The sequence below is a fragment of the Palaemon carinicauda genome, chromosome 41 (assembly GCF_036898095.1).
Source record: "Palaemon carinicauda isolate YSFRI2023 chromosome 41, ASM3689809v2, whole genome shotgun sequence".
NCBI classification, from domain to species: Eukaryota; Metazoa; Arthropoda; class Malacostraca; order Decapoda; family Palaemonidae; genus Palaemon; species Palaemon carinicauda.
This window is the reverse complement of record NC_090765.1, coordinates 56,005,103-56,017,151: the sequence shown is the minus strand read 5'-3', so window position 1 is coordinate 56,017,151 and position 12,049 is coordinate 56,005,103. Positions and strand designations below refer to the sequence as shown.

Sequence of the window (12,049 nt, the reverse complement as noted above, 5' to 3'; positions counted from 1 at the left end):
GGGATGGGAAAAGTGAGAGGGGGAAGGGGAAAAGGGAGATGGGAGAGGAGGAGAGGAAAGGGAGAAGGGAGAGGAAATGGGAAAGGAGAGGGGAAAATGGGAAAGGAGGGGGGGAATATGGAGAGTTTGAGGGGAAATGGGAGAGGGTGAGGCGAGGCGAAGAGGGACTACGGGAAAGGAAAAAGGAGATGGAGGAGGGGAAAGGGGAAAAAGGAGAGGGGGAGGCGAGAAGGGAAAAGGGAGAGAGGAAATGGGTGATGAGAGAGGGGAAAATATTGAGCGAGAGGGGAGGGGAAATTGGAGAGGGAGAGGGAAGGGGATATTGGAGAAAGAGAGGGGATGGGAAAAGGGAGATGGGAGAGGGGAGAGGAAAGGGAGGAGAGGGGAATAAGGAGAGGGGAGGGGAATGGAGAGGGAGAGGCGAGGCGAAAAGGGAGAGGGGGAAAGGAAAAGGAGATGGAGGAGGGGAAGGGGAAAAAGAGAGGGGAAAGGCGAGAGGGACAGGCGGGAAAGGAAAAGGGAGAGGGGAAAAAGAGAAGGGAGAGGTGAAAATGAAGAGGGAGAGGGGGAGAGGGAAGCTGAAACTTCATCTTAACTTGTGCTGGGTGGGGAAAATTCATTGAGAGTAAAATCCATCGGTCCTTTTGCTTTTACAAAACTTATGAACATTTCATCATTTGTAGAACTTCAATAAGTTCAAAAGTTCAAACTTGCAGTAAATGTTTTTATGGTGAACTGGCTGACATAAGTCTTTTATATATATATATATATATATATATATATATATATATATATATATATATATATATATATATATATATATATATATATATATATGAAATATCTGTTTTGATGTTGTTACTGTTTTTAAAATATTTTATTTTGATTGTTCATTATTTCATATCTCGTTTATTTACTTCCTTATTGCCTTTCCTCACTGTGGTATTTTCCTCTGTTGGAGTCTTTGGGCTTATAGCATCTTGCTTTTTTAACTAGGGTTGTAGCTTAGCTAGTAACAACAACAAAAACAACAACAGCAACAATAATAATAATAATAATAATAATAATAATGCCTTGCCAAGATTCTTGGACATGATGTGTCCTACCATGCTAGTGGTATTTTTAGCTTTATTTCAGAAGCAAGTCTTCTGAAAGATATTTAACTTTTGAAATGACATCTTTGCTTTTATGGTTTGAATTAAATATTCTTTTATTTTATTTTTTTATTCATAATAAACGACATCGGCGTCAATGACCTTAGATGTCAGGATGCCAGAAAACCTCAAATCAATCAATCAATCAATCAACCAAGGCGTCCACGTAAAGGTTACTTTGCACTCTATACTCCTTCTTGAATTTTTCTGCGCCATTCGGGACTCCACTAACCTCCTAAAAGGTCAATACCCGAAAGGGGGCTCTTGTCCTGAAGCATTTCTTCCTCAGGAATGCAATTCCCAAGATCAAAATGTGTTTTTTTTTTTTTTTTTTTTTTTTTTTTTTTTTTTTTTTTCAGTGATGCTCTTTTTGCAAAAAAACGTAGTTCGTCCCGGAAGCGATGCAGTTTTTTTCCAAACTCGAATTTTACGCTTCGGGACCACTACACCTTTGATCTAAATGATGTCGGCTTTTCCGCCGTCTATGCAAGTGTTTGATCACATCCTTCCTTTGGGAATCTTCAAATATTTCTGTCTCGGAATTTGTATCTGTGGGATAAGCCACATTCAGTCTCGGATTTTATTTTTACAACTTCGTGATTTGTTTCTGTCCTCCACTTTGCCAGAAGCCATTCAAAATGTTTTACTCGTGGAAGTCACTTTTAAAGGTCCCCTCATGAATGGCTGAGGCAAGGGACAGTGACACTGCCCTATCAAGCAGGACAATGCCCTAGAGACGACTATATATATATATATATATATATATATATATATATATATATATATATATATATATATATATATATATATGTATATATATATATATATATATTATATATATATATATATATATATATATATATATATATATATATATATATATATATATATGATCAGTGACCAAGCCCCCTCTTCACCCAACCTAGGACCAGGACCAAGGGCGGCCAGGCAATGGCTGCTGATGACTCAGCTAATAGACTAAAGGCTCCCGCAAACCCAATTCACCAGAAGCCAATAAAAATGTTTTACTCGTGGAAGTCACTTTTAAAGGCTCCTCATGAATGGCAGAGGCAAGGGACAGTGACATTGCCCTATCAAGCAGGACAATGCCCTAGAGACTGACCATATATACATGAGATAAGTGGCCAAGCCCCCTCTCCACTCAAGTTAGGACAAAGGGCGGCCAGGCAATGGCTGCTGATGACTCAACAGATAGACCTATAGGCTCCCCCAAACACGCCCCCCACCCCCATCCTTAGCTCACAAGGATTGTGAGGTTGCAGCGTCCAAAGAAACTAACGAGTTTTAGCGGGACCCAAACCCTATAGTCCATTTCCTTTAGCGAGTCATATTTGCACCGACTCGCAACGGTGCCCTTTTAGCTCAGAAAAGTTTCCTGGTCGCCGATCGGTTAGAATTATCTTGTCCAACCAATCAGCGATCAGGAAACTTTTCCGAGCTAAAAGGGCACTGCTGCGAGTCGGTGCAAATATGACTCGCTAAAAGAAATGGACTATAGTCTGGCAATCACCAGGCCTCAACAATCAACTTAAGAGCGGTACAGCCAATGTCCACATTCCGAAGTTTACGGCTGTAATTGAAAGTAATGATTTAACAGTTTCTTTGTATTAAAATATGCCAGATACATGGAGGTCAAGTAACAACTTTCTAATGATAGAGGTGAACTATTACCAGTCCTTTACTACTGGATAAATATCGACTTGGTTACAAGCTAAAGAGAAATATCCTGTGGAGAGAATATGAGTTTGGAGTGAATGGCACAGTGTTATAACTCTACTTTACGCTCAGTATAATACTCTCTTCTTGTTTAATAGCATTATTCAAGTTGGCAATACTCACTTTATTCAACTTTAACCCTTAGAGGCCATTGGGAACTGAGTGCCTTTCAACTCTCTTCTTGTTTGATAGCATTATTCAAGTTGGCAATACTCACTTTATTCAACTTTAGCCCTTATAGGCCATTGAGAACTGAGTGCCTTTCAACTCTCTTCTTGTTTGATAGCATTATTCAAGTTGGCAATACTCACTTTATTCAACTTTAGCCCTTATAGGCCATTGAGAACTGAGTGCCTTTCAACTCTCTTCTTGTTTGATAGCATTATTCAAGTTGGCAATACTCACTTTATTCAACTTTAGCCCTTATAGGCCATTGGGAACTGAGTGCCTTTCGATAGTAAATTACAGAAGAAAATGAAAATAAAGAAATTGTACTTAATTAATAATCCGGGGAAGAAAAATACAGTTTGAATGAATTCAAAGAAATGAACGCATACGGATTTACTAATGAGGGTCTGGTAAAAAAATGGGCACAAATACGAAAGTGAAAAATTTAATGGAGAAACCTAATGAATATGTAAAAACCATCCCAGTAACCCCCTTCTCTCTCTCTCTCTCTCTCTCTCTCTCTCTCTCTCTCTCTCTCTCTCTCTCTCTCTCTCTCTCTCTCTAGAAGAAAAAAGCTGGTGTTTCCTTTAGACTGAAAACTAAATATCGATCTTAAATACGTAAACAAACTGCTAAGAAAACAAAATTTATATGCTTCTTCAACTCCAACCTCTCTCTCTCTCTCTCTCTCTCTCTCTCTCTCTCTCTCTCTCTCTCTCTCTCTCTCTCTAGAAAAGAAAGCTAGTGTTTTATTTAGACTGCAAACTAAAGTTCAGTTTTAAATGCATAAACACTGCTTATAAAACTATATATCTGCTTCCTTGACCCCCACCCTCTCTCTCTCTCTCTCTCTCTCTCTCTCTCTCTCTCTCTCTCTCTCTCTCTCTCTCTCTCTCTCTCTCTCGTGAGAGGACGTTTGTGGGGAAAGGGAGAATTTAGGTCTGTATTTGGTTTGTATTTTGTATCATCTGTAACTGAACCATTTCAGCGATGTTAATGTTTATCCTTGTTTACAAACATGCTGTAATTCCTTGACAATACTGAAACTGTGCCGAAACAGGTTGAGAAGGATTAATCTCTCTCTCTCTCTCTCTCTCTCTCTCTCTCTCTCTCTCTCTCTCTCTCTCTTTTTCCATGTAACGGGGATTTTAGCCATGAAAGTGAAATTAGGTTAGCGGACATAGCATTGATTTAGTGTAGGTCTGTTAAATACATTGACCAGTTCAATGAAATGAACGTAACTAAAAATGTATTCGGTGAACAGATATTTTCTAAGGCAAGATATTTTAACGCAAAATCTTTGTTTACGAAGAGCCTTAATCTTTAGGAAGATCATCTATACTGTACAGAGATAATTATTATTCTCATTAGTTGTAATCTCTTAGATCTATGCTTTCTTGGCAGAAAGTGCTAGTTTCTTAAGTTCCCTTCTTCAAAAAAGTGAATTTTTACATCTTGAAAACTAATTTTTTTATCATTCGTAGTGCAAAAAAAAAAAAAAATATATTCGCATTACTTATGACGTAATCGTGCTAAAAATAATCCCGAGTCAAACCATTATCCTCTTGGCAGGGATAATGACATACCCTTTTCCTATATCCTAAGGAAAATTAATCACAACGCAGCAAAATTCGAGAGAGAGAGAGAGAGAGAGAGAGAGAGAGAGAGAGAGAGAGAGAGAGAGAGAGAGAGAGAGAGAGAAGCATGTTTTCACAAACAGCACCTCATTTGTGAAAGATAATTATTTGAACTAAAAGTTTCGCTCTTATACGAGTAACGCGAAAAAGAATTTAAGGCCTGAGAAATAATTATGAAAGTTGTTTTAACTCGACCTCCGACATGGAGGTTATGTACGAGTTGTTTGTTTGTTAGTATACTTGTTTGTTTATTGAGAGAATTACTCAACCTTGGCAGAGGTTTACTCTCTGTGGTAGCCTATTGAAAACGTCCTTGCCTGGCAATCTTTTGGACGGGAGTTCGAGTTAACTCTCAAGCTCAAGTTTGCTTGTTAGCCAGGGATGGATGATATGGCTGAGCTTATAGCTCTACCTGCTCATTTATAAGCCATTGCCTGACCCTCCCTGGTCCTAGCTTGATGCACATGAGGCGGTGATCATCTATATATTAATACGATAGCGCATGTGTTATTTATTTTGTGAGTCTTGCTTTAAAGAAAACGGAAATAATTTCATGGTATACTCTTACAAATTCACATTAGACTTTGATTACTTAACCAAAGCACATTTTATATACTTTTCCCAATTCATTTATAGCTCATTTTTAAAAATAAATGTACAAGTCAAATCTTGTCACATTTTATTCAAACATGTATAGGTTAGGAACAAGATAATTAGTATTGAAAATATAATTTCGTGTAATTTACACGGGTTCCGTTAGTATATGTATTAATATAGATATGATGAATAACAAATAAAGAAACTGAAGCGAAACTCCTCCAATAAGCCTTCTCAACAATAACATATTTGAACCAAGTTCGAACTTTTGAAATTCCATAGATTCAATTACACGACAAAGAAGATTATTCTACGGTTTAGACAGAATATGAATAAAACATCCAGAACACTGTACTGTGTTATTAAACCTTTTGAGAAAAAGTAGGTCTGCTGAAATTGAGATACGAATGCTTAAGTTATTTGTGTCCTTTGGCGGGCCACACAGTACTATATTGGATCCCTCTCTCTGATGCCACCTCATTCTTTCCTTTGCCTGTATATAAACAGAAGTCTAGCCTATTCTTTACACATTCTCCGCTTTCCTCATACATTTGGCTAGAGTTATTGAGTCCTTTGACTGTCGTTATAGTACTAGATTGGATCCCTTTCTGGTTACAGCTCATTTTTCCTGAGCGTATACATACACAATAGTCTAGCTTATTCTTTACTTATTCCACTCTTTCCTCATTCACTTGGTAACACGAAGATAACCGAAAATTCTTCTTCACTCAGGGGTTTAACTACTGCTCTGTAAATGTTTCAGTGGGTACTTTCCTCTTGGTAAGGGAAGAAGAGACTCTTTATCTATGGTAAGCAGCTCTTCTAGGTGAAGGACACTACAAAATCAAACCATTATTCTCTAGTCTTGGGTAGTGCCATAGCCTCTGTACCCCGGTATATATATATGTGTATATATATATATATATATATATATATATATATATACATACATTATATATTTCTATCTATTTATCTATATCTATCTATATATATATACAGAGAGAGAGAGAGAGAGAGAGAGAGAGAGAGAGAGAGAGAGAGAGAGAGAGAGAGACTTGCTCTTCATTATCTAGGGGAGATGTAAATGTGTATATTTCTGTTTGTATTATCATCATAGCACGTTCCTCCAAAGTTTACATAAACATTTAATACATCCACCCCTTCTCTTTCAGAGTGCTGCACAATGTTCAAGATTTTCACAAAATCGAAGCTGGATGTTTCAGTGGACTTGTTCAACTTCGTTCAATGTAAGTTACTGTATCATGCAATATTTGTTCTTCTTTATACATTGTAATGTTCGTTTTCTGTGTTTTGAGGAAGATTCGTCCACCTCTCAGCATTTGTTTCTCACTCTGGTATTCTATTATACTTTCAAATGTTACATATAAATTTATCTTGGGTAATTCAAAGTTAAGTAACTCAAAAACTCAATATCAAATAATTCAAAATTAAGTAACTCAAAAGCATTGAAATTGAATAACCCAAGAATTCAAAATTAAGTAACTCCAAAACTCAAATTTAAGTAACCCAAGAACTTGAAACTAGATAACTAAAAATTAAGTAACCCAAGAACTTAAAATTAAATAACTCAAAATTAAATAACTCAAAATTAAGTAACACAAAAACTCAAAATTAAGTCACCCCAATCTTCAAAATTAAGCAACCCAAGAACTCAAAATCAAATAACCGAGGATTAAGTAACTCAAAAAACTCAAAATTAAGTCACTCCAACCCTCAAAATTAATTAAATAAAAAACTCAAAATTAAAGTTGCTTAAAATTTTCCCTTGCATTTTTATACTTAACCAGATACCCACAAGGATAACTTAATGGCTGGATTATTATATCATATATATATATATATATATATATATATATATATATATATATATATATATATATATATATATATATATATACATATATATAAAATTTCCAAAATTTTTATTTGGATAGCTGAGATTCGTCACTTTCTTTTTCTTTTTTTTTTGGTGTGTGTGTGTGTAAACTCTGATAGGTTAGAATTACTTCTGCTTTTCCACTTTCTTTTTACTTCTTTCACTTTGATATAAACACATTGTTTGTTGTTTATCAAGTAAACAAATTTCAATACTATAGGGTTGTGGCGGCCTGGTAGTAACGTCCTTGCCTGGTGGTTGCCAGACTGGGGTTCGAGTCCCGCTCCAACTCGCCAGTTCTGAGTCCCAACCCAGAGTATTGGAAACTTCCCTGTCTTAAGATCTGCCGGACTGGGGTTCAAGTCCCGCTCAACCTCGTTAGTTCCTTTGGTCGCTGCAACCTCAGCATCCTTGTGAATTAAGGATTGGGGATTTAGGGGAGCCTATAGGTCTATCTGCTGAGTCATCAGCAGCCATTACCTGGCCCTCGTTAGTCCTAGCTTCGGTGGAGAGGTGCCTTGGGCGTTGAACATATGTAAATATGGTCAGTCTCTGGGGCATTGACCTGCTTGATAAGGCAATATCACTATCCCTTTCCTCTGCCATTCATCAGCGACCTTTAAACCTTCATAGCTGCAATCTTAAACGGATTGTAGCTTTTATCATTTTAATATTTCTTTGAATTTATTCAGCGAACATTCAAATTTGCATGTATCAATAGACGAAGTTAGAAGTAAAAAAAAAAATTAATCTTATTTATTCAAAGCGTTGGGGTCCTTGAATATGTGAAATAGGCTGACATGAATCGGTTTTTTATGGTTTATATATGAAAGATCTATTTTAATGCTGTTGCAGTTCTTAGAATATTTTGTTTTAAATTGTTCGTTTCTTCTCTTGTAGTTTATTTTCTTATATCCTTTCATTACTGGGCAATTTTTCTATGTTGAAGCTCTTGGGCTAATAGCATCCGGCTTTAACAATTAGGGTTGTAGCTTAGCTAGTGATGATAATATTAATAACAATAATTATAATAATTAAGATAATAATAGTAATAATAATAATAATAATTATTATTATTATTATTTTTATTTTTATTATTATTATTATTATTATTATTATTATAATGATATCATCGGGTTTTTTATGATCTCCTATAAGTGGGTTTCGATAAAAAAGATAATATAGTGGCAATGGAAAACACACAAGAACTTAATTTCATGATTTGACATTTTGAACAGATAATTAATATTACTTCATGGACATTACTCTGTATAAAGACGTAAGCATAGATTACTCGTATAGGCTTATGGCCTGGTAATCCTGTAACCTGCTTCTTTCTAATGGACAGTTATGGTATTATAAGTGTACATATTTTGAATCATGAAATTCTATTCCATTTAATTCGTTCAGATATGCCTTTAGATGTTTAACCACCATATAATGAATTACTTCCAAAACATGTATCATATAAGTATCCTTTTAATGACTTATTTTAATTTTTTTTCTAAAGATAGCATCTAAATAATGATCATTTAATATTGTTATATTTCCCCCCTGTTTCCCCAATTGGACATCATACGATTTCCTCAATTATCATCGTCGTTTTTTTCTCTTCTGGTTAACTCCCCCTTTGTGGATTCAGGGCTGTCAATATTCCGTCATATACATTGAAGTTAAATACAATGACTGTAATTTTGAGAATGTTCTACATTATTATTATTATTATTATTATTATTATTATTATTATTATTATTATTATTATTATTTTTATTATTATATATATATGTATATATATGGATATGTATATGTATATATATGTATATATATGTATATATCTGGATATATGTGTATATATACGTATGTATATATATACATATATATATATATATATATATATATATATATATATATATATATATATATATATACACACATATATATATATATATATATATATATATATATATATATATATATGTATATATATACATACGTATATATACACATATATCCAGATATATACATATATATATATATATATATATATATATATATATATATATATATATACATATATATACATATATATACATATACATATCCATATATATATATATATATATATATATATATATATATATATATATATATATATATTTCCAATATTCTAATTTGGATGGCTGAGATTCGTGGCTTTTTTTTTTTTTTTTTTTTTTTTTTTTGGTGTGTATGTGTAAGCTCATCCTCTCTTCTGTGGTCAAGTTTACATAATATGCCATCATATTCATTAACCTTTGGATCGGAAACTTGGAGCCTTACTAAAGCCTTTAACCTTAAACCAGTCACTACTCGAAGAGCTAAGGAAAGAATAATGATGGGAATAAGAGACAGAAAAAGGGCAACATGGATTCGCCAGCAAACATGAGAAGGACGTATAATGAGAATGACAGACGATAGATGGACATTGAAAATAACAGGATGGATCCCTAGAGATTGCAGAAGAAGCAAGGGAAGGAAGAGAAGACGAAGGATTGACGAACTAAGAAAGTTTGTGGGTTTGGACTGGCCTAGAAAGACCATAAATAGATGCAAGTGGAAGGACATGTCTGAGGCCTTTGTTTTGTAGTGGACTAGTAACTGCTGATAATGATGATGATGATGATAAAGATGGCATTTAATAGATATACAATTTTATATGTTCAAAATTGCCTGAATAATATTATATGCATATATATATATATATATATATATATATATATATATATATATATATATATATATATATATATATATACATACTGTATATATATATATATATATATATATATATATATATATATATATATATATATATATATATATATATATATATATATATATATATATATATATATATGCATATATATACATTAAAACTTTAAATTGGTTGGTTTGTCTATACACACAATATCGAAGAGATGGATACCGTTATTTCCTTCCTTTTTATAGAGTAGATGTTATGGATGGAACCAATGAATATATAATGGTAAGAAAACCTTCAAGGCTAAAAATACCCCTTTAGAATTTCCTGGAATATCACCAACATAGCGATACCGTACAAATTGTGAGACCCAAATAGAAGTGATCAATCTCCTAAAAAAAAAAAAAAAAAAAAAAAAAAAAAAATTCATCGGAAATTCTACATAGAAGGTGACAAATAACCCATTGACAAATAACCCCTTGCCATAACAATTGCTTATTCATGGAAACTTCCATTAAAACTAACATTTCATATTTTAAAACAGAAACTAAAAGGTTTAGTGATATTGTGTTGTGCCAGCGAGCCGTCAGGTGATAACTGAAAGGCGAGGTGAATGCAACTAAACTTCATTAAATAGACATTGAACTTTTATAATAGGACTTGCGAGCAGGAATGGCACAAAAACTCGAACAAAATTAATCATGAGCTGTCAGGATTATACAGGTTGGATTATTAACAGTGCAGAGAAGATAAACTTAATTGAACAGACATCGAGTTTATATACAATGACTTGCGAGCAAGAACGTCCTATAAGTTCAAACAAAATTAAGCTTGAGCTATCAGGCTTCTATGGGTTGGTTTATTAACAGTGCAGAGAAGATAAAATTCATTAAACAGACATTAAGCTTAAATACCAAGATTTGCAAGCAAGAACGTTACAAAAATAGAAACAAAATTAATCATGAGCTATCAGGATTATACAAGTTGGATTATTAACAGTGCAGAGAAGATAAACTTTATTGAACAGACATCGAGTTTATATACAAGGACTTGCGAGCAAGAACGTCACAAAAGTTCAAACAAAATTAAGCATGAGCTATCAGGCTTCTACAGGTTGGTTTATTGACAGTGCAGAGAAGAACGAGTAATAAGATAAAAAAAAAACCGTTAAAGTGTACGAGCGTGTATGAAACACGTACGGTACAGTTTGTTAATGTTAACTAGTAATAATTCACATTAACACCAAAAAATAAAAAAAATATTGTCATCAGCAGGCACTTTGGTAAACAGGTTAACATTAAAACTGATAAGTCTTGATAGAAATATCCTAGCCATTTTACTTGTTGAACAACTCAACATATTTATATCTTCCATATTTAGAAAGCCTACAATAACTTGCCTCACTGGACTATTTTTCCCTGTTGGAGCCCTTGGTCTTGTAGCATCCTGCTTTTCCAACAGCAAAATGGTTCACTAATATTGTTTGATTTTCCAATAGTTGAAAACCAGTAACTCAGTAGAAATTCATGTGAACGACTTTATCCAGAGGAACTCTTCTAGGAGGACATTCCAAAATCAAACCATTGTTCTCTAGTCTTTGGTAGTGCCATAGCCTCTGTACCATGGCCTTCCACTGTCTTGGGTTAGAGTTCTCTTGTATGAGGGTACACTGAGGCACACTATTCTATATTATTTTTCTTCCGCTTTTTTTTTTAAGTTTTTATAGTTTATATAGGAAATATTTATTTTAGTGTTGTTGCTGTTCTTGGGATATTTTATTTTTCCTTGTTTCCTTTCCTCACTGGGATATTTTCCCTGTTGGAGCACCTGGACTTATAGCATCCTGCTTTTCCAACCGGGGTTATGGGCAAGAAGGTGATAATACTGTAGTAATAATAATAATCTGTCCCCAAGGTTAGAGCATAGATTTAAGTTCTTGTCTGTTTTTCATTGACTGTATTACCCTGTTTTCTTAAATCCGACTTATCAGAAGCTACGAAGAAGTAGACATCGTAAGAATCCCTTGTTCTGTGATTTTATTTTCATTGTGATTCAGACGATGTCGTAAGACAAAAGACCTTACTCCGATTGTTTTGAACTTTTCCTTTCGTGGTCTGAT

General features: G+C 34.1%; 1 protein-coding gene across 1 annotated transcript in view; it reads left to right on the top strand.

The window, feature by feature from the left end:
- The window catches only part of LOC137632432 (uncharacterized), a 510,169-nt gene that overhangs the window by 357,401 nt on the left and 140,719 nt on the right, over positions 1 to 12,049 (top strand). The window contains exon 6 of the mRNA XM_068364363.1: positions 6,466 to 6,540. Within this exon, the coding sequence (XP_068220464.1) occupies positions 6,466 to 6,540 (75 nt within the window). The remainder of the gene's footprint in view (positions 1 to 6,465; positions 6,541 to 12,049) is intronic.